We start from the raw sequence: 24,036 nt of genomic DNA on the forward strand, positions 1-24,036 counted from the left end.
CCAGCTCAGTTTAAGAGGCTCCTGATTTCACCCCTGGACGTCGTGGCTGGAACCGCACTGTTTCCTGGGCAACGCCATTGTCGGGCGCTCCGGGCGGGGGAGGGGTAACTAGGACAACGCCCGGAAGAGAACTCAGGAAGAGAGGGAGAGTCAGGGGGAAAATAGGCAACAAGTGCCGCTGGCCCGATGGTCACGGGTGATTCGAGGACTCGGCACGCGGCGAGAGCGGAAGGCGGGAGGGGCCGAAGAACGCGCCTGTGATTGGTGGGCTGGGGGCACCAGGACGATGGGGATTGGGCGAGTCTGAGCCGAGGGCTGCATTTTTGAACCGCGTAGGGTTCTGGGTAGCAAAGGTCTTGGAAGAGTCTTAACCGAAAGGGGGAGGGGGCGGGACGCCAACAAACGGCTGAGCTCATAATCTGGGCTGGGACTGGACCCGGGCCCCCTCCCCCCCATGGAGAGGGCCAGGCCGGAGCCGCCGCCTCAGCCGCGCCAACTGCCGAGGGCGACACCGCCGTGCCCGTTGCGCCTGGCTCCGCCCTCGCTGTCGGTCGAGGGCGCCTCCTTTCGAGCAGCGGCCGCCGAGCCCCCTCCGTCGCCGCCTGTCCCGTGCGCGGCCGCCATTGCGACCGTGGCCTCGTCGTGCGGGGACGCCCCGGCGTCGGGCGTACCGCCCGCGGCACGGCGGCTGCTACAAGTGAAGCAGGAGCAGGTGTTGCTGCTGCCTCAGTCCCCGGACGAGGGCGCCATAGCCTCCCCGGGGCAGGCGCGGCTGTTGCAGCTGAGGCCTGAGCTCTTGCTGCTGCCGCCGCTGCCGCCCACCCCCGAGGGCGGTCCCTGCAGGCCCGAGTTGCACCCAGTGCAGCCCCGGCTGCTGCAGGTCAAGGCCGAGAAGCCAGAGCCGGGGCCCAGCTTGGACCTGTCGCTGGCACCTCGGAGGGCCGTCGAGGCGGGTCCTAGAGCCTGCAGGACGGCCAAAGGGGAGGGCCCTGGGCCGGCCCCCGACGGCAGCCGAGGGAATGGCAAGGGCGAGATGGAGCCGGAGGAGGTCTTGAGGGATGCGGTGAAAGGCGGGGATGGCAAAAGCCTGCCGGCCTTGGGAGAAGGAGTCATCAAAACGGAGGAGCCGGAGAGATTCCACGAGGACTGCAGTCTCGGCCCGGAAGGCGCGCCCAATGGCCTGGGCCATGACAGCAAGGAAATGATCCTGACCCAGACGTCCAGCGCCTTTGGGCCGCACCAGCAAGACCTCAGGATCCCCTTGACTCTCCACGCCGTCCCTCCCGGGGCGCGGATCCAGTTTCAGGGACCTCCAGCTTCAGATCTGATACGGTTGACCAAGGTCCCCCTGACACCAGTGCCTATTAAAATGCAGTCCTTACTGGAGCCTTCTGTAAAAATTGAAACCAAAGATGTCCCGCTCACCGTGCTTCCCTCAGACGCAGGTACAGACGGCAGGGGATTCTGGTTTTCAAAACTTCGTCCGTGTTGCCCCAATAGCTGCCTTGTCAGCAGTTCCGAAGCCTAAACTAGAAAAGTAAACTCATGGAACTGATTCTTTTCAGGGCCAAGTCTGCACAGGTATCACTTCTGATTGACTTGTATGTATACAGTAAAATACCAATATTCCCAGACATTCCCAGTCAGTGGTGAGATTTAGAAATAGTCTTGTGAGACCACAGAAAGCCTTCAGTTTCTGTGCTACAAACCAACATCAACAATATCATAATAGCTCCATGCTTAACTTGTATCTTAGAAACAGTGGTGTTTAAATGAAAATGTTTAAACAAGCTTACATTGATGATAGAGGTTGTTTTTAAAAAAGAACATTAATTTTTCAGGAGAGAATATGTTATTAAATGTAAAGCTTTAGAATTTAGTTTTCTAAAAGCTAAGGACTTAAAATGAAAATACTATAAGCTAGAAAATTTGTTTTTTGAAGAAATGTCTATAGTTAGAACAGTAGCAACCAAAAATAGGTGTTTTATTTCTACCAGCATTTCCAAAATCTTATTTTAAGATTTAGTTCAGACGGAAATGCACCAGTGTGTATCTTGGAAGGTTATGCTAATCCTTAGTTCATATTTTTATTAACTTTTATGTTTATTTTTGTTTATTTTCTTCCATCCCTCCCCTTTGTAGTTTTAAGCCTTTGTTTTCATTTTCTAAAGGAACAAACAACTGAGGATTTTACATATTTTATTCTTTGCATTTTTTGCTTATTTTTTTACATCACTTATCTCTAAATTAAGTTTATAGACAGTTCTTGTAGGAGCTACAAAAGATCGGTGAATTTATCTTTAATATAATTTCAAATGGCTCTGTGACTCTAAAAAAGTCACTTTTATTACTTTTCTCTTGTTTTTCTCCCTGGACATGAGACTAGTGTTGATGAGTCACTTTGGCAGGAACTTCACCTTCACAATAAAATACAACTCATACAGTAGTATTATAAATATTTTTGCTTGAAAGGACACAATAGCATGTAAATAAGTTCCTCTAAATATTTATGAAGCACATATGTAGTGATAGGATTATGGCTATGAATAAGTCATAGTTTCTGCCGCTTGACGGACTGTTTTTCATGGGGAAAAAATTCAGATGTTATTTGCTGTTAGAAGTATTGGCAAAGCTCAAAGAAATAATGTCAAGAATCTATTGCTTTAATGTTATTTCCACAATATCTTCAATAATATCCTCTTTGAGAAAAAGGACAGTAATTCTAAGCTACAGTTTAGAATGCTAAGTTCAGAGGTTATAAGGCACTTTGGATTATTGGCAGTTTTTTGGCTATATTGAGGTACATGTTTCCTCCAGATATTAAAAAAATTAAGAAGTATAGATGGAGGTGCACTTCACTTTAACATTGTTTGTGTGTGTATGTATGTTTGTACGTGGCACATTAATTTAGTCTCTTAATTTTTGTCGTGTAGGAATACCAGATACTCCCTTCAGTAAGGACAGAAATGGTCATGTGAAGCGACCTATGAATGCATTTATGGTTTGGGCAAGGATTCACCGGCCAGCACTAGCCAAAGCTAACCCAGCAGCCAACAATGCAGAAATCAGTGTCCAGCTCGGGTTAGAGTGGAACAAACTTAGTGAAGAACAAAAGAAACCCTATTATGATGAAGCACAAAAGATTAAAGAAAAGCACAGAGAGGAGTTTCCTGGTAATCAAATGAAATGAACAAAACATCTTTCTAATTTCTTTCAAATTAATTTATTTAGATAAAGATTAGATTAGGTTGAGAGTGAAAGAAATGTAATTTTTTTTCTAATCTATGTGTTATAAAGAAAATAATGGTTACATTGGTTAACATTATATTAATACTTGAAATGATATTGAGCATAAGTTTCTGTAAGTTTCTAAGTAGGAGGATACCTGGTCTCATATTTACCAACTAATGCAAACCAGGGGACAAATAGTTTTATTATGATTTTGGTTAAATACATATAGAGATAATAGACCTAAGTTTCATGAAGATAAACAGGGTTCTAGGCTATAATTTTGCTGATATATTTGCAGATATATAGGTGTTTTTGCAAATATACTTAAAATCATAGAAACAAAAAAAGTCTATTTGCATGATCCAAGATAATGAGAATGCAGGGATTACACCATGTTCCATTTTACCAGGACATTCTTTATTTCCATCATGGTATAGTTTGAAGCGAGTCTGATTTCTCCCCAGGAATAAAACATTGACATTAAGCTTCAGAAAATGCACAGTGTCTGCCCCACATGACTATGCATGGTGGGTAAAGAATTGTTTTTTTTTTTTTCTAAAATATGAGCAGAGAGATTCTTGGAGGTAAAATCAGAGGCAGCAACAGTGGGGAACCAGTGATACTTTGCTTATACAGTGGCTACAACTGCCATTAACTCCATTCTTCTGACTGTAGGAGGAAATGGAGTTTACTTGGACATTGCCAAGCCTAAGAGGGTGACTCTTCCTGAACTTGGTATAAGAATAGGGATTGCTCATCAGTGACTATGTCATTGTGAGAAACAGACAGTTGTATAAAGTGAGGATACAGGAAGAGATGAATCATGTGAAACTGGGACATTGTTTTATAGGTAGAGGACAGACTTTGGATTTATTCTCAATAACTTTATTACACAATTCCAATATAGATACAATTTATGTAATTGGTTATAAGGCATTTGACTTCACTCTTCAATTATGGTTTACAACATTTGCTATTAGGAACTGTATGGATATGTGTAATAAAATGCACAATAGAGGAGTCATTCATATACGTAGTTCCATAGAACTTGAAAAGATACTTTAGATCATAATTTTTTTGAAGATTTATTTATTTGAAAGGCAGAGTTACAGAGAGAGAGGGAGAGAGAGAGGTCTTCCATCCACTGGTTCACTCCCCAGATGGCCACACAGCTGGAGCTGGGCTGATTTGAAGCCAGGAGCCAGGAGCTTCTTCCGGGTTTCCCACGTGGGTGCAGGGACCCAAGGATTTGGGGCATCCTCTGCTGCCTAACCCGGCCACAGCAGAGTGGTATTGGAAGTGGAGCAGCCTGGACTCGAATGAGTGCCCATATAGGATGCAGGAACTGCAGGTGGCAGCTTCACCTGCTATGCCACAGCATCAGCCCCTAGATCATAATTTAAAAAAACAAAAAACCAAAAAACTTTGAAGTGCTTTGCATTATAATGTGAGAAGCATCTCAAAGCTAAACCATTTATATATTCATATTCAAAATAGTTTCTTTTCTTCTATAGGTTGGGTTTATCAACCTCGTCCAGGGAAGCGAAAACGCTTCCCTCTAAGTGTTTCCAGTGTGTTTTCTGGTACCACACAGAATATCATCTCTACAAATCCTACAACAATTTATCCTTATCGCTCACCTACCTACTCTGTGGTAATACCCAGCCTACAGAACCCCATCACTCATCCAGTTGGTGAGTTGGCTTTATTGTCAATTACTGTTTTTTAAAAGGTACATGAAAATTCTTTTCTGTTAAAATTAATAATTTATAAAGCAGTATTACAAATCAAAAGGAAGAAATTGAGAACATTAATAGTAAGGAAAAATCTCATTATCTGCCTAATCTATGGGGTAATTCAGTAGGAAACAGGAGAGTCTTTTTACTATCAGCATAAAAAATTGCCCTACTAATGGGGTGTGATATTGCTGTGTTAGGATAATTTTCTTTTTTTTAAAAAATTTTTTATTTTTTTTGACAGGCAGAGTGGCTAGTGAGAGAGAGACAGAGAGAAGGGTCTTCCTTTTGCCGTTGGTTCACCCTCCAATGGCCGCTGCGGCCGGCACACCGCGCTGATCTGAAGCCAGGAGCCAGGTGCTTCTCCTGGTCTCCCATGCGGATGCAGGGCCCAAGGACTTGGGCCATCCTCCACTGCCTTCCCGGGCCATAGCAGAGAGCTGGCCTGGAAGAGGGGCAACCGGGATAGAATCCGGTGCCCCAACTGGGACTAGAACCTGGTGTGCCGGCGCCGCAAGGCGGAGGATTAGCCTGTTAAGCCACGGCGCCGGCCAGGATAATTTTCTCATTGCTCAAGAAAAGCAATGGGAGTAGTCTATTTTCTGCCAAATACCTGTTTGGTTTATTATATTGTCTCTCCCTAAATTCTCATCTATTATCAGTATTTTACAATTCTTGTCAATTTTAAGAATCCAAAATTGAGAACCTGTTAATCTTAATGACTTGTCATGGGACTACCCATTGTTAGTTTGTTCTTCTAGAACCTGTTTTAACCATCTTTGAGGGAGTGTTTTGTACATTCACTATTTGCTATTACCTATGTGTCTTAAAGCTCCTTAAGACAAAACTACCTAAGTCTGCTCTTCCAGCTTCTATCTCCTCAGATTCTTCTGTTAACAAAACTACTATAAACTGAGAGATTTAGGTATCTTGGAAATTGACTTATTAGAATCTTATGTATTTGCACCGTTTTTTAAAACTATCATTTTAGAAATCCATAGCAACAAAGTTACATTCAAGATGTCTGAGCTAAGAAAGCTGATCCAATAGCTCTGTTTTTTGCCAGGACAGTTAGGCATTCTCACATGTCACTGCTTCATAGTATCTCCTTTAATCCTATATTCAGTGTAGGCTTGATAATGTCTTTGTCCACTTTATCTTGTTTTTTCTAGTGTATTATATGTGATTCTGTTTTCATAATGTGTGTTTCTCTCTCTGTCCTTTTTTGTTCCTCAAGACCTAACTTACATGTACTTCAATCTACTGTTAAATACTGTGAGTTTTTTTTTCTTCCCAGGAATAGATTTATCAGTGTACTTAGTTGAAACAATTGATATTTTATATAATATTTTAATTTTATGCCATTCTGAGATATAAGAAGGCTAAAACAAAGATTTTCTTCTAATATTGGTAGTATTCTTTTTTATAATTAAGATAGATTTATTTTATTTTTTATTTTTTTATTTTTGACAGGCAGAGTGGACAGTGAGAGAGAGACAGAGAGAAAGGTCTTCCTTTTGCCGTTGGTTCACCCTCCAATGGCCGCCACGGTAGGCGCGCTGCGGCCGGCGCACCACGCTGATCCGATGGCAGGAGCCAGGTACTTATCCTGGTCTCCCATGGTGTGCAGGACCCAAGGACTTGGGCCATCCTCCACTGCACTCCCTGGCCACAGCAGAGAGCTGGCCTGGAAGAGGGGCAACCGGGACAGGATTGGCGCCCCGACCGGGACTAGAACCCGGTGTGCCGGCGCCGCAAGGCGGAGGATTAGCCTGATTTATTTTATTTTTTAAAATTTATTTGACAGGTAGAGTTATAGACAGTGTGAGAGAGAGACAGAGAGAAAGGTCTTCCCTCCGCTGGTTCACTCCCTAAATGGCCGCCACGGCCAGCGCTGCACCTATCCGAAGCCAGGAGCCAGGAACTTCTTCCTGGTCTCCCATGCGGGTGCAGGGACCCAAGCACCTGGGCCATCCTCCACTGCCCTCCAGGGCCACAGCAGAGAGCTGGACTGGAAGAGGAGCAACTGGGACTAGAATTCAGCGCCCATATGGGATGCTGGCGCCACAGGTGGAGGATTAACCAAGTGAGCCATGGCGCCAGCTCTCTCCTATGGCCTCGGAAAGCAGTGGAGGATGTCCCAAGTGCTTGGGCCCCTGTACCTACTTGGAGACCCAGAAGAAGGTCCTGGCTCCTAGCTTCAGATCAGCCCAGGTCTGGCCACTGCAACCATTTAGGGAGTGAACCAGCAGATGGAAGACTTCTCTCTCACTCTCTCTACCTCTACCTCTCTGTAACTCTGCCTTTCAAATAAATAAACCTTAAAAAAAAAGGATAATGTTCTCTGTTTATCAAATGAGATCCAAGAAATGAATTCTTTTTTTTTTTTTTTTTTTTTGACAGGCAGAGTGGATAGTGAGAGAGAGAGACAGAGAGAAAGGTCTTCCTTTTTGCCGTTGGTTCACCCTCCAATGGCTGCTGCGGCTGGTGCATTGAGCTGATCCGAAGCCAGGAGCCAGGTGCTTCTCCTGGTCTCCCATGCAGGTGCAGGGCCCAAGGACTTGGGCCATCCTCCACTGCCTTCCCGGGTCATAGCAGAGAGCTGGCCTGGAAGAGGGGCAACCGAGATAGAATCCGGTGCCTCAACCGGGACTAGAACCCGGTGTGCTGGCGCTGCAAGGCGGAGGATTAGCCTGTTAAGCCATGGTGCCGGCCTGCCTCAGAAATGAATTCTTATTTATACTAGATATCACCAGATGTAAGGGACATTGTCGGGGGGGGGGGGTGTGGGGTGGGGCGGCGGGGAGCCAAACATGATCTTGTCTTAAATTTGACTACTGTTGTGTTTGGCTCAGAATTACATCCTATAATTCTATCACACTTAAATACAGCATCATGGATATAAGAATACTATCTCTCTTTTTTTCCAGTAATCTTTGTGCATTGGTATGATATTGTATAGATTTCACCAACTTTTGAAGTATGGAAATAGACTCACCAAGCTAGAGCTCTCAAGGTCACCACTTCCAGTAGCTGGAAGTTACGCTTACTTTTCAAAAAATGTGTCAGAGGCCATTCAGATATTAATAATAATTAATTAATAATAATTAATTTCTCAGTTCTACCTTTGAGTTTTTCCCTATAATTCTTAGGTGAATGCCAAAGATCCATTTGTATTCAGTCTGCCATTTTGGACATTTTATGAATTTGTCATTATACTGTAGTTGATCTTGTATTCTTAAACTGTCTACTATGGAAATTAGGGTTCAGAAATCTTAAGGTCTTTTTTACTAGGAAGAAGTTTAATGAGTCTATTTTCAGTTGTCTTTCATGCTGTAACGACTAATTCCACTGATTTTCTTCTTTCTGCAGAAGTGTTTAGAGAGCCAGTTAGCACTGATTTTGAGGCCTCTGAGCTATGGCTCCATCCTTTTCCTTTAGGCTGCCTGATTTTTTTTTTAAAGATTATTTATTTGAAAGGCAGAATTACATAAAAGAGAGAGAAAGAGAAAGTGAAAGAAAGAGATTTTCCATCCTCTGGTTCACTCCCCAGATGGCCACAATGTCCAGGGTTAGGCCAGGCCAAAGCCAGGAGCCTGGAACTCCATGTGAGTCTCCATTGTGGGTGACAGGGACCCAAGTACTTGGGCCATCTTCCACTGCTTTCTCATGTACGTTAGCAAGGAGCTGGATTTGAAGTGGAGCAGCCAGGACTGGAACCTGTGCTCATATGGGAAGCTGGCATCACAGGTAGCAGCTTAACTCCCTGCACCACAATGCTGACCCCTGCACAAACTCAATAAATTCTATTTGATTTGGCCAATTAGCCATAGAAACTCTCTGATTTGAGCCACATTTTTCCTTCAGTGTTTTTAGCATTATCATGTAACTTAACCTTCATTTTTCTATGACATTTTTGTTTGTTATCCATATCAGTTTTTTCCCTAACCAATATCTATTTTCTGAAAGTTGAGTAATCCCATGGTGATTTTTTATCTTTTATTATTAATCAGAATCTTAAATTTAAATATGTTGTGATTACTACTGCATTATATTTTACACAGTTGATTTATAGGTTTTTCTAGTAGTCTTTCTTCATTATTTGGCTCTTAATCTTATTTTACTGTGAATCATATTAACCCTACTTATCCTAGTAAGCAATTATTTATGCTTAACTTGATATTCCCAGCACATTTTCATCCCATTAAGATATTCAATCAATCTATTTGAAATCTGACAGTCTAATTGGGTTTTCTCCCTTGTTTTGGTAAATTTTTCTGTCTCACATGTCTTCCGTGTAAATCCATATGTCTCATTAGCAGTCCTGCCTACTGTTCACTCTACTACTTGATGTATATTAAGTCCCTGTTTTAAGCCAAATTCTGTGCCAGTGACAAAGAATAAAAATATTTATATAATTTCTGCCATTAAAGAGTTCTTGGGTAGCTGTAGAAAGGACAGACACAAATACAACTCATTTTACTATTTCTGATTTTATCTATAGTACCTTCCTTGTCTGGTATTATTTTCGTGTCCAATACATTCGTTCTACTCTTATCTCTCACATTTATTCTATGTTCCACACTCTTCTTCTATTTATATTTTCTGAAAGTACTTATATCTCGATAGTCCAGAATTCTCTTTAGAGAATTTATTAAATTCTCTCCCTCTCTCTTTAGGGAATTTATCAAATGTCGCTGATGTCATTAATGCCAGTCTTCTGATTTTTATTAGTATTCATGTTCATTTAAAGGCTTTTGAAATTTTTGCAGAAGCTATATTTATTTTAGCCCAGTTTTAAAATATCACTTTATAAATGTATGTATTTTCTGGTTAGATTATTTTCTTCCCTATATTTAATTTCTCAAGCACAAAATTGGTTTCATTACATCTTAACAAAGTTCACATCTTCTAGTATTCTGAATTCATTTATTTTCTCTTAATTTTTTTTAAAAAAAATGTTTGCTCCTATTTCATTTTTTTCATTTGCCTGCCTTTTCTTACCTAAACAAAATAAAACCACCTGATTTGATACTGTTATAATGCAAAAAAGAGGCGATATTCTTGTCTCATCCTTAAGGTCCATTCCAACAAAGTATATTTATAAGAAACTCAAATTTGGCCGGCACCGTGGCTCAACAGGCTAATCCTCCGCCTTGCGGTGCTGGCACACCGGGTTCTAGTCCCAGTTGGGGCACCGGATTCTATCCCGGTTGCCCCTCTTCCAGGCCAGCTCTCTGCTATGGCCCGGGAAGGCAGTGGAGGATGGCCCAAGTCCTTGGGCCCTGCACCGCATGGGAGACCAGGAGAAACACCTGGCTCCTGGCTTCGGATCAGCGAGATGCGCCGGCCGCAGCAGCCATTGGAGGGTGAACCAACGGCAAAAAGGAAGACCTTTCTCTCTGTCTCTCTCTCTCTCACTATTTACTCTGCCTGTCAAAAAAAAAAAAAAAAAAAAAGGAAAAAAAGAAACTCAAATTTCACGTAAAAATTCCCTGAAAAATGGTGTACCTCTTTATTTTATGTTTTTGTAAGGAGCAGGAAAGAGGAGTCACATGATCACCACAATGCAGATTCTCTTGGGGCTCCTCATTATCTTTGTGAGTCCCCAGAGTCCCATTTTCTTCACAATTACCTGACTAACTAGTCTTACCAATTCTTTCATTCTCATGTTTCTGTCTCTCTGTATATTTCTCTCTTCTCTCATTCCGCCCCCACCCCCAGTCTCATGCTGCTTCTCCTTATTACCTCCTTAAACTTTTTTCTTTTAGAAAAATTTGATCTGTCCTCAGTTTCTGCCATTCCCCACTCCACTGCTCATGAAGGATATAGTCAGTCATTTGCAGTCACACAGCAAAAGCTTGGTTGCAACCTGTATTCATTGAACACATATAATGTATTTTTCCTCCTTGGAAGTGGGTGGTGTGAGATATTGCTAGAATTGTTTAAAACTATAATTTTCTAGTTTTTATTTTGATCTTTTAAGATATATTCATTTGAAAGGCAAGAGTGACTGAGAGAGAGGGAGAAGGGTATATGTGTGAAAGAGAGAGTGAGTGATCTATCTTCCATCCACTGGTTCATTCCCCAAATGACCACAACAGCCAGGCCTGGGCTACGCCAAAATCAGGAGCCAGGAACTCCAACCTGGTCTCCCACATGGGTGGCAGGGACCTAGATACTTGGGCAACCTTCCACTGCCTTCTCAGGCATATTAGCAGAAAATTGGATGGGAAGCCAAGAGAAATCTGCCCTCTGATATGGGATGCTGGGTGTTGCAAGTGTTGATTTAACCCGCTGTACCGTGTTGTCCCAATTTCATACTATATTATACATCTAAAATGTTGCTCTTTGTTTCAAAAAATGATTACATAAAACCAGCTGCTTTAACAATCACTAAAATAAAATGGTTTATACACCAAGTTTCTTTTTTATCAATGTGAAGACCACAATGAGTGTTTCTGGTTGTTAAATGGCTCTCTCCCAAAAGATGACTCATGGACCCACGCTTATTCTACACTGTAGCTCTGTTGTCTTAATATGTGACATCTGGGTTTATTGTACTGATATGCATGAACCCACAGATGGGGAAAGAGCATGGATTCTGCATGAGAATCTTTTATGGATCATTCCCATAAGTGGTACCTTTTGTTCTCACTCATTACTAGGGTAACCCTCAGCCACATGGCTACTTCTAACTTCAAGGGAGGCTGAAAATATAATCTAGTTCTGTGCTAGAAGAAGAGAAAATAGTGACTGGCTAGTTTCTACTCTGCCTTATCTATAATTTGATACATTAGAATTCTTCTGTAATCTTAATCACAGGTTCTATATGTCTATTAGAATTCATTTTTCCATTGCCTAGGAAGGGCATATTTCTCTAATCAAGGGCTAAGAGCTTTTTGTATTGGGTATAAGAAAAAGAAATCTAAATCAGAGGTAGATTTTTTGGGGGGAACAAATGTCTTGAGTACAGTAAGGATCCAATGAATAAAATTTTGAAAGAGTTTGCAAGTCAACATGACTTCAAAGTTGTTTAAACAAAGTTTAACTCTCCTTAAACCAGATCAGTGGTATGCTGTCAGCCATGGTTTCATCTATCCCTTTGTTCTTTCATCTATTCATATATTTCTTAACTATTTTTCATTAACCAGATTCTATACTAGATAGTGGGGATATGAGCAAGACTAAAGTTCTCATGCTCTTGGTTTGGTGATTGTGGAGGTGGGAGGGACAGACATGCAAATAATTACTGAACTTTAAACTATTTTATAACAGGTTTATAAGGTTTAGAAAGAATTAGAAGAAAGGAAATTTCCTTGTGCTTGATAAATTAGGAAAGGCTTGGGTAGAACCTGTGGACTAGTCTTCGTAACGTGGTCAACTGAGAATCATGGCAGCCTCATTTACTCCCTACTTCTCTGCTTCTCTAGGTCAAAGACCATTTTGAAACACATATGTCCCTTGAGACTGTGCTTCCCGGTTTAAGAGAAACATTATCTGCCTTCTCTGGAGAGAAAGAAGGAGGATAAAATTAAAAGAGCCACATTAGTTATTAGCTCTGACTTTTTTTTTGGTAATTTTATTTAACTTGTATATTTTCATGTATTTCATATATACAGATTTAGGACATAGTGATACTTCCCACCCTACCCTCCTTCCTGCCCATACTCCAACTCTTTCCTCCTCCCTCTCCCATTCCTGCTCTTAATTTTTACAAAGATCTAATTTCAGTTTTCTTAATGATCATAAAGTTAACTCTATACTAAGTAAAAGAGTTCAACAAATAGTATGAAGAAAAAAAAAAACGTTTCTCAATAGAAGAGACAAGGGCTGTAAGCATTCATTGAATTTCAAAATGTCCATTTCACTCCAATACATTACATTTTAGTTACTTCTGAAAGGGAAAACATAGGTGTTTGTCTTTTGGGGACTGGCTTGTTTCACTAAGTATAATGGCTTCCAGTTGCATCCATTTTGTTGCAAAAGACAGGATTTCATTTTTTTTTATAGCTGAGTGGTACTCAGTATGTATACCATAATTTCTTTATCTAGTCAACAGTTGATGGCCATCTGGGTTGATTCCATATCTTAGCTATTGTGATTTGTTCTGCACTGCTTTTGGTTTGGATCAATTCCCAGGAGTAGGATGGCTGGATTATATGGTAGGTCTATATTCAGATTTCTGAGGTGTCTCTGTACTGTCTTCTACAATGGCGGTACCAATTTACATTCCCGCCAACAGTGGATTAGGGTACCTTTTTCCCCACATCCTTGCCAGCATTTGTTGTTGATTTCTGTATGAGAGCCATTCTAACTGGAGTCAGATAAAACTTCATTGTGGTTTTGATTTGCATTTCCCTGATGGCTAGTGATTCTGAGCATTTTTTCAAGTGTTTGTTGGCTATTTGAATTTCCTCTTTTGAAAAATGAAAAATGCCTTTTCAAGTCCTTTGTCCATTTCTTAACCAGATTGTTTGTTTTGTTGTTGTTGAATTTCTTGATCTCTTTATATATATTCTGGATTTTAACCCTTTATCTGTTGTATAGTTTGCAACTTTTTTCTCCTATTGTGTCAGTTGTCTCTTCGCTTTGCTAAGTGGTTCTCTGCAGTGAAGAAGCTTTTCAGCTTGATGTAATTCCATTTGTCAATTTTGGCTTTGATTGCCTGTGCTTCTGGTGTCTTTTCCAAGAAGTCTTTGCACATGCCAATATCTTGCAGAGTTTCCACAATGTTCTCTAATAATTTGGTGGTATTGGTTGTATATTTAGGTCTTTAATGCATTTTGAATGGATTTTTGTATAAGGTAGGGGTCTAGTTTCATACTTCTGCATGCAGAGATTCAGTTTTCCCAACACCATTTGTTGAAGAGACTGTCCTTGCCCTAGGGATTTATTTTAGCTCCTTTGTTGAAGATAAGTTGGTTGTAGATGTGTGGATTGATTTCTGGAGTTTTTATACTGTTCCATTGGTCTACATGTCTGTTTTTGTGCCAGTAGCAGGCTGTTTTGATTATAACTGCCTTGTAGTATGTCTTGAAATCAGGTATTGTGATGCCTATGGCTTTGTTTTTGTTGTGTAAGATTGCTTTAGATATTCAGGGTCTCTCGTTTCCAAATGAATTTTAGCATCATTGTTTCTAGATCTGTGAAGAATGTAGTTGGTATTTTGATTAGGATCACATTGAATTTGTAAGTTTCAGTAGTATAGATATTTTGATTATATTGATTCTTCCAACCCATGAACATGAAGGATTTTTCCATTTTTTATGTCTTCTTCTATTTCTTTCTTTAATGTTTTGTAATTTTCATCATAGAGATTTTGACATCCTTGGTTAAATTTATTTCAGGGTATTTAATTATTTTTGTAGCTATTGTGAGTCAGATTGATTTTAGAAGTTCTTTCTTATCTATGGCATTGTCTGTGTATACAAAGGCTGTTGATTTTTCTGTGTTTATTTTATACCTTGCCACTTTACAAAACTCTTTAATGAGTTCCAGAACTCTCTTAGTGGAGTCTTTTGGAGCCCCTGGATTTAGAATTATGTCATCTACAAATAGGGATAGTTTTACTTCCTTCTTTTCAATTTGTATCATTTTGATTTCTTTTTCTTGCCTAAAGGCTCTGACTAAAACTTCTAGGACTATATTAAACAGCAATGGTAAGAATGGACATCTTTGACCTCAGAATCAGCCCTTAAGGCATCTGGTCTGGCTGAAAAGCCCATGAGAACATTTCAGGCATGGAAAGTCAAGACACTGTGGCAAAAAATGTCCTACATGAAGGACCTTGGTAGGTAAGACTCAATGAAATGATCATCAAAAAAGGAGGTACTTTTCTCTGAAGAGAGGTGAGAACTTCCATTTTGCTTAGGGCTTGTCTAAATACTGACAGAGTTTGTGGATTCAAATGGCTTCCATAGCCTAGGCAGCTCATGTCAGGAACCTCGGGTGATCACTGAAATCATATATAAGAATGTTAATTGTTAAATGAACAACAGAAATCACTGTGCACCTACTTCCCATGTAGGACCTCTGTGCTCAAAGAGTTGTATTATAATTATATCTAAGTTCTTGTGCAAAAGATGTGTCATTCTTGGGTGCTTTGTTAATGTTAATTAAGTTTCTTAAAAAAGAAAGTAAAATTAACTTCAAGATGCAATGACTTTGAACAGCCTTGTTTTGACTGCTAAAGAACAGGTTGGGTTTTTTTTTGTGTGTGCAAATTGTTGAACTCTTTACTTAGTATAGAGTTAGTCTTCTGTGTATAAAGTTAATCGAAAATGGATCTTAGTGGATAATAGGACTGGGAATGGGAAAGGGAGGAGGAGGGGGGTAGCAGTGTGGATGGCCGGACAGGTATGGTGGGAAGAATCACTATATTCCTAAAGTTGTACTTATGAAATGCATGACGTTTGTATTCCCTAAACAAAAAGTTTCTTTGGGAAAAAAGAGAGTGGGCATATTTGTCTGGTTCTAGATCTTTGGGGGAACGCTTCTCTCTTTTCCCCCTTCAGTAGGATGCTGACCATGAGTTTGTCATAATCACCTTGATTGTGTTGTGGAATGCTCCTTCTATACCCAGTTTGCTTAAGGTTTTCATCATGAAAGGATGTTGTATTTTATCAAATGCTTTCTTTTGAGATATCTATTGAGATTGTATGGGTTTTGTTCTTCAGTTTGTTATTGTATTGTATAGCATTTATTAATTTGCAGATGTTGAATCATCCTGGTATCAGGGATAAATCCCACTTGGTCTGGGTGAATGATTTTTCTGATGTGTTGCTGAATTCGATTAGCTAATATTTTTTTGAGGATTTTTGCATCTGTGTTCATCAGGGATATTGGTCTATAGTTCTCTTTCTCTGTTGTATCTTTTTCTGGTTTAAGAATTAAGGTGGTGCAGGCTTCATAGAAGGAGTTTGGGAGGATTCTCTCCCTTTTAATTTTTTATTTTTTGACAGGCAGAGTTAGACAGTGAGAGAGAGAGAGAGAGACAAGAGAGAGAGTTATAGACAGTGAGAGAGAGACAGGGAGAAAGGTCTTCCTTCCATTGGTTCACTCCCCAAATGGCTGCAACGGCCAGTGTTGTACCGATACGAAGCCAGGAGCCAGCTACTTCCTCCTGGTCTCCCATGCGGGTGCAGGGACCCAAACACTTGGGCAATCCTCCACTGCCCTCCTGGGCCACAGCAGAGAGCTGGACTGGAAGAGGAGCAACTGGAACTAGTACCTGGTGCCCCAACCGGGACTAGAACTTGGGATGCTGGCGCCACAGGCGGAGGATTAGCCAAGTGAGCCACATTGCCGGCCCCCTTTTAATTGTTTTGAATAGCTTGAAAACAATTGGAATTAGTTCTTAAATGTCTGGTACAATTCTGCAGTGAAGCCATCTGGTCTTTGGCTTTTCTTTGTTGGGAGGGTCATTATTTTATTCAGTTTATCAAATCATTATTAATTGATGCAATTTCCATCTTGGTTATTGGTCTGTTTAGGTTTTCCATGTCTACATGACTCAATTTTGGTAGATTGTATGTGTCTAAGAATCTGTTTCTTCTAGGTTTCCCAATTTGTTGGCATACAGCTTGTTGTAATTCCTGATGATTCTTTTTATGCCTGTGGAATCTGTTGTTACATTTCCTTTTCCTTTTTTTTTTTTTAATTTTTTTATTTTTTTTATTTTTTTGACAGGCAGAGTGGACAGTAGAGGGAGACAGAGAGAAAGGTCTTCCTTTTTGCCGTTGGTTCACCCTCCAATGGCCGCCACGGTAGACGCGCTGCGGCCGGCGCACCACGCTGTTCTGATGGCAGGAGCCAGGTGTTTCTCCTGGTCTCCCATGGGGTGCGGGGCCCAAGGACTTGGGCCATCCTCCACTGCACTCCCTGGCCACAGCAGAGAGCTGGCCTGGAAGAGGGGCAACCGGGACAGGATCGGTGCCCCGACTGGGACTAGAACCCGGTGTGCCGGCGCCGCAAGGCGGAGGATTAGCCTACTGAGTACATTTCCTTTTTCACTTATGATTTTATTGATTTGGGTCTTCTCCCTATTTTTTTGGTTTGGCCAATGGTGTATCAATTTTATTTTAAAAAATGGCTCTTCATTTTCACTGATCTTTTGTACTTTTTTTTGGTTTCAAATTTGTTTATTTCTTCTTTAATTTTAATTATTTCTTTTCTCCTACTAGTTTTGGGTTTGGCTTGCTGTTGTTTTTCTAGGTCCTTGAGATGCATTGATAGCTCATTTATTTGGTGCCTTTCCAATTTCTTCATGTTGGCACAGATTGTTATTAGTTTCCCTCTTAGTACTGCTTTTGCTGTATCCCATACTTTTTTTTTTTTAGTTTTTAAGCTTTTTATTCAATGAGAGAAATGCATAGGAGAGTGAGGGCCCTATCTAAAAGAGAGAGAAATTGAGAAATCTGGATTCATATCAAGTACCAGGAGCCAGCCATACGCAGGAGCATGCAGGCCAGGAGGCATGGGGCGGGTGGCCCAAAGGCCATGCACCCTGGAGGCTGAGGGCAACACGGGCCCATAATGGCAAAAGGCCAAAGAGAAGGGCTGGGGTCACCATGTCCCCAGCATTTAATCCACTTCCAGAGGGGAATGGTTAATTAATCTGATTTGCCGGTGGACACACAGGTGTGCCCAGGTAGGGACATGAGGTCACACAGGGGCATGGTGAAGGCGTGGTCTTCCAGGTCACAAACCTGATCAGTTTTATCTTATATGCCTGCCTTCATCATTCCCACCTCAAAGACTCCATTCCCTTAATCCTAAGGGATGTTGAAGGGCATAGAATAATCCGTTTTCTGTGGCTGCTTCATGCTTACGAGGGACATAGTGCAGGCCCTGCCTGTCTGGGTCTGGAAGTCTCTATCTTATCTAACAAATTCACTTTGTCAGCTGGTCCCATATGTTTTGATATGATGTATTATCATCTTCAGTAATTTCCAGAAATTTTTTGATATCTCTTTTGATTTCTTCTATGACTCACCATTCATTCAGAGGTGTGTTGTTCAGTCTCCATGTGTTTGCATATGATGTAGAGGTTCTTGAGTTGTTGACTTCTGCCTTCATTCCATTGTGGTATGATGTATGATATGATTTGGATTTTTCTTTTAATTTGCTGAGACTTGCTTTATGGCCTTAGCATATGGTCTATCCTAGAGAAAGTTCCATGCACTGATAAGAATGTGTATCCTGCAACTAACTGTGGGGTGAAAAGTTTTGTAGATATCAATTAGGTCCATTTGTTCTATAGTGTAGATTAGCTCTGTTGTTTCTTTTTGATTTTCTGTCTAGTTGATCTATACGTTGATGAAAGTGGGTTGTTCATGAGAGCATTTCAGGCGTGGAAAGCCAAGACATAGTGGCAAAAACTGTTCTGTATAAAGAATCTCTGTGAGTGAGACCCCAGTGGAAAAAAGGGGCCATCAAAGAAGGATATACTTTTCTATGAAGGGAGGAGAGAACTTCCACTTTGCTTATGGCCCTGTCTAAAAACTGACAGAGTTTGAGGACTCAAAAAGCTTTCTTTTTTTTTTAAACTTTTATTTAATGAATATAAATTTCCAAAGTACAGCTTATGGATTACAATGGCTTCCCCCTCCCAAAACTTCCCTCCCACCCACAACCCTCCCATCTCCTGCTCCCTCTCCCCTTCCATTCACATCAAGGTTCATTTTCAATTATCTTTATATACAGAAGATCAATTTAGTATATATATATATATATATATATATATATGTATTTTAATTAAACTTTTATTTAATGAATATAAATTTCCAAAGTACAGCTTATGGGTTACAATGGCTTCCCCCTCCCAAAACTTCCCTCCCACCCACAACCCTCCCCTTTCCCGCTCCCTCTTCTCTTCCAATCACATCATGATTCATTTTCTATTCCCTTTATATACAGAACATCAGTTTAGTATATATTAGGTAACGATTTCAACAGTTTGCCGCCATATAGCAACACATAGTGAAAAAAAAAATACTGTTGGAGTACTAGTTATAGCATTAAATAAGAGTGTATAGCACATTAAAGACAGAGATCCTACATAATATTTTTTTTAAAAAAAATTAATTAATTTTCTATGCCATTTCCAATTTAACACCAGGGTTTTGTTTTTTTTTTTTTTCATTTCCAATTATCTTTATATACAGAAGATCGATTCAGTATATAATTAGTAAAGATCACATCAGTTTGTACCCACGCAGAAACACAAAGTGTAAAAATACTGTTTCAGTACTAGTTATAGCATCACTACACATTAGATAACACATTAAGGACAGATCCCACATGGGATGTAAGTACACAGTGACTCCTGTTGCTGACTTAACAATGTGACACTCCTGTTCATGGCGTCAGTAATCTCCTTAGGCTCTAGTCATGAGTTGCAGGGCTATGGAAGCCTTTAGAGTCGCTGACTTTGATCTTATTCCGATAGGGTCATAGTCAAAGTGGAAGTTCTCTCCTCCCTTCAGAGAAAGGTACTTCCTTCTTTGATGGCCCTGTTCTTTCCACTGGGATCTCACTCACAGAGATCTTTCATTTAGGTCGTCTTCTTTTTTTTTCTTTTCCATGGTGTCTTGGCTTTCCATGCCTACAATACTCTCATGGGCTCTTCCGCCAGATCCGAATGCCTTAAGGGCTGATTCTGAGGCCAGAGTGTTGTTTAGGACGCCTGCCATTCTATGAGTCTGCTGTGTATCCCATTTCCCATGTTGGATCTTTCTCTCCCTTTTTGATTCTATCAGTTAGTATTAGCAGACACTTGTCTTGTTAGTGTGATCCCTTTGATTCTTAGACCTATCAGAGCCATCGGTTGTGAACTGAAATTGATCACTTGGACTAGTGAGATGGCATTGGTACATGCCACCTTGATGGGATTGTATTGGAATCCCCTGGCACATTTCTAACTCCACCATTTGGGGCAAGTCCGATTGAGCATGTCCCAAATTGTACATCTCCTCCCTCTCTTATTCCCACTCATATTTAACAGGGATCACTTTTCAGTTAAAATTTAAACACCTAAGAATAATTGTGTGTTAATTACAGAGTTCAACCACTAGTACTAGAACAACAACAACAACAAATACTAAAAAGGATAAAGTATTACAGTGTACATCTAGAGCCAGGGCAAGAGCTGATCAGGTCATAGTTTCTTATAGTGTCCATTTCACTTCAACAGGTTTCCCCTTTGGTGCTCAGTTGTCGCCGATCAGGGAAAACAAATGAAATTTGTCTCTTTGGGATTGGCTTAATTCACTCAACATGATGTTTTCCAGATTCCTCCATCTTGTTGCAAATGACTGGGTTTCATTGTTCCTTACTGCTGTATAGTATTCTATAGAGTACATGTCCCATAATTTCTTTATCCAGTCTACTGTTAATGGGCATTTGGGTTGGTTCCAGGTCTTAGCTATTGTGAATTGAGCTGAATAAACATTAATGTGCAGATGGCTTTTTTATTAGCCAAATTAATTTCCTTTGGGTAAATTCCAAGGAGTGGGATGGCTGGGTTGTATGGTAGGGTTATGTTCAGGTTTCTGAGGAATCTCCAGACTGACTTCCATAGTGGCTTAACCAGTTTGCATTCCCACCAACAGTGGGTTAGTGTCCCTTTTTCCCCACATCCTCTCCAGCATCTGTTGTTGGTAGATTTCTGAATGTGAGCCATTCTCACCGGGGTGAAATGGAACCTCATTGTGGTTTTGATTTGCATTTCTCTGATGGCTAGTGATCTTGAACATTTTTTCATGTGTCTATTGGCCATTTGGATTTCCTCTTCCGAAAAATGTCTCTTGAGGTCCTTGGCCCATCTCTTAAGTGGGTTGTTTGTTCTGTTGTTGTGGATTTTCTTGATTTCTTTGTAGATTCTGGTTATCAACCCTTTATCTGTAGTATAGTTTGCAAATATTTTTTCCCATTCTATCGGTTGCCTCTTCACTTTCCTGACTGTTTCTTTTGAAGTACAGAAACTTCTCAATTTGATGCAATCCCAAATGTTAATTTTGGTTTTGACTGCCTGTGCTCCTGGGGTCTTTTCCAAGAAGTCTTTGCCTGTACCTATATCTTGCAGGGTTTCTCCAATGCTCTCTAATAATTTGATGGTTTCGGGTCGTAGATTTAAGTCTTTAATCCACGTTGAGTGAATTTTTGTGTAAGGTGAAAGGTATGGGTCTTGCTTCAAGATTCTGCACGTGGAAATCCAATTTTCCCAGCACCATTTATTGAATAGGCTGTCCTTATTCCAGGGATTAGTTTTGAATCTTTGATCAAATATAAGTTGGCTATAGATGTTTGGATTGATTTCTGGTGTTTCTATTCTGTTCCATTGGTCTATCCTTCTGTTTCTGTACCAGTACCATGCTGTTTTGATAACAACTGCCCTGTAGTATGTCCTGAAATCTGGTATTGTGATGCCTCTGGCTTTGTTTTTGTTGTACAAGATTGCTTTGGCTATTCGAGGTCTTCTGTGTCTCCATATGAATTTCAGCATCATTTTTTCCAGATCTGAGAAGAAGGTCTTTGGTATCTTGATTGGTATTGCATTGAATGTATAAATTGCTTTTGGGAGAATAGACATTTTGATGATATTGATTCTTCCAATCCATGAGCATGGAAGATTTCTCCATTTTTTTGGTATCCTCTTCTATTTCTTTCTTTAAGGTTTTGTAGTTTTCATCGTAGAGATCTTTAACATCCTTGGTTAAGTTTATTCCAAGGTATTTGATTGTTTTTGTAGCTATTGTGAATGGGATTGATCTTAGAAGTTCTTCCTCAGCCGTGGCATTGCCTGTGTATACAAAGGCTGTTGATTTTTGTGCATTGATTTTATATCCTGCTACTTTGCCAAACTCTTCGATGAGTTCCAATATTCTCTTAGTAGAGTTCTTTGGGTCCCCTAAATAAAGAATCATATCATCTGCAAAGAGGGATAGTTTGAGTTCTTCCTTCCCAATTTGTATCCCTTTAATTTCTTTTTCTTGCCTAATAGCTCTGGCTAGAACTTCCAGAACTATGTTGAATAGCAGTGGTGAGAGTGGGCATCCCTGTCTGGTACCAGATCTCAGTGGAAATGCTTCCAACTTTTCCCCATTCAATAGGATGTTGGCCGTGGGTTTTTCATATATTGCTTTGATTGTATTGAGGAATGTTCCTTCCATACCCAGTTTGCTTAGAGTTTTCATCATGAAAGGGTGTTGTATTTTATCAAATGCTTTCTCTGCATCTATTGAGAGAATCATATGGTTTTTCTTCTGCAGTCTGTTAATGTAGTGTATTACATTGATTGTTTTGCGAACATTGAACCATCCCTGCATACCAGGGATAAATCCCACTTGGTCTGGGTGGATGATCTTTCTGATGTGTTGTTGCATTCTATTGGCCAGAATTTTATTGAGGATTTTTGCATCTATGTTCATCAGGGATATTGGTCTGTAATTCTCTTTCAATGTTGCATCTTTTTCCGGGTTAGGAATTAAGGTGATGCTGGATTCATAGAAAGAATTTGGGAGGATTCCCTCTTTTTCGATTGTTCTGAATAGTTTGAGAAGAATTGGAGTTAGTTCTTCTCTAAATGTATGGTAGAACTCAGCAGTGAATCCATCTGGTCCTGGGCTTTTCTTTGTTGGGAGGGCCTTTATTACTGTTTCAATTTCTGTGTCAGTTATGGGTCTGTTTAGGTTTTCTATGTCTTCCTGGCTCAATTTAGGTAGGTTGTATGTGTCCAAGAATCTGTCCATTTCTGATAGATTTCCCTGTTTGCTGGCATACAAGTCCTTGTAGTAATTTCTGATGATTCTTTTTATTTCTGTGGTGTCTGTTGTTACGTTTCCCTTTTCATCTCTGATCCTATTGATTTAGGTCTTTTCTCTTCTTTTTTTAGTTAGTTGGGCCAATGGGGTGTCAATTTTGTTTATTTTTTCAAAAAACCAGCTCCTTGTTTGGCTGATTTTCTGTAATGTTTTTTTTGGATTCAATCCTGTTGATTTCTTCTTTGATTTTAATTATTTCTCTTCTCCTACTGGGTTTGGGTTTGGTTTGCTGCAGATTTTCTAGATCCTTGAGATGACTTGAAAGCTCATCTATTTGGTGCCTTTCCAATTTCTTGATGTAGGCACCTATTGATATAAACTTTCCTCTTAACACTGCTTTTGTTGTATCCCAGAGGTTTTGGTATGTTTTGCTTTTATCCTCATTTACTTCCAGAAAATTTTTGATTTCTCTTTTAATTTCTTCTATGACCCATTGTTCATTCAGGAGCATGTTGTTCAACCTCCATGTGTTTGCATATGCTCTAGGGATTCCTGACTTGCTAATTTCCAATTTCATTCCTTTGTGGTCTGAGAAGCTGCATGGTATGATTCTAATTCTTTTGAATTTGCTGAGACTTGCTTTATGGCCTAGTATGTGGTCAATCCTAGAGAAGGTTCCATGTACTGCTGAGAAGAATGTAAAGTCCTTAGATGTAGGATGAAATGTTCCGTAGATATCTGTTAGATCCATTTGGGCTATAGTGTCATTTAAATCTGCTGTCTCCTTGTTGATCTTCTGTCCTGTTGATCTGTCTATCTCTGAGAGTGGAGTATTGAAGTCCCCCAGTACTATTATATTGGGGTCTAAGTCTCCCTTTAAGTCCCTTAACAAGTCTTTTAAATAAGCTGGTGCCCTGTAATTAGGTGCATATACATGGATAATCGTTATATCTTCCTGTTGAATGGATCCCTTAATCATTATATAGTGCCCCTCTTTGTCTCTCCTAACAGTTTTTGTGGTAAAGTTTATGTTGTCCGATATTAAGATGGCTACGCCCGCTCTCTTTTCATTTCTGTTGGCATGGTATATCTTTTTCCAGCCTTTCACTTTCAGCCTGTATGGATCATTGTTGGAAAGATGAGTTTCTTGTAAGCAGCAAAAAGATGGGTTTTGTTCTTTAACCCAATCAGCCAATCGGTGTCTTTTAACTGGACAGTTCAGGCCATTAACATTCAATGTGACTATTGAGAAGGAGTAACTTTGCCCTGTCATTTGCCAAAGATTTTTTCTAATATATGGTTTG

General features: G+C 40.3%; 1 protein-coding gene across 2 annotated transcripts in view; it reads left to right on the forward strand.

Annotated features, from left to right (window-relative positions):
• Positions 1-454: 454 nt before the first annotated feature.
• Positions 455-24,036, forward strand: part of SOX30 (SRY-box transcription factor 30) — a 59,739-nt gene continuing 36,157 nt past the window's right edge. For both annotated transcript variants that reach the window (XM_062188766.1, XM_062188767.1), the window contains exons 1-3: positions 455-1,445; positions 2,934-3,173; positions 4,746-4,925. In XM_062188766.1, coding sequence (XP_062044750.1) covers positions 455-1,445; positions 2,934-3,173; positions 4,746-4,925 — 1,411 coding nt within the window. The remainder of the gene's footprint in view (positions 1,446-2,933; positions 3,174-4,745; positions 4,926-24,036) is intronic.

Source organism: Lepus europaeus, chromosome 4, assembly GCF_033115175.1.
Source record: "Lepus europaeus isolate LE1 chromosome 4, mLepTim1.pri, whole genome shotgun sequence".
Lineage (NCBI taxonomy): Eukaryota > Metazoa > Chordata > Mammalia > Lagomorpha > Leporidae > Lepus > Lepus europaeus.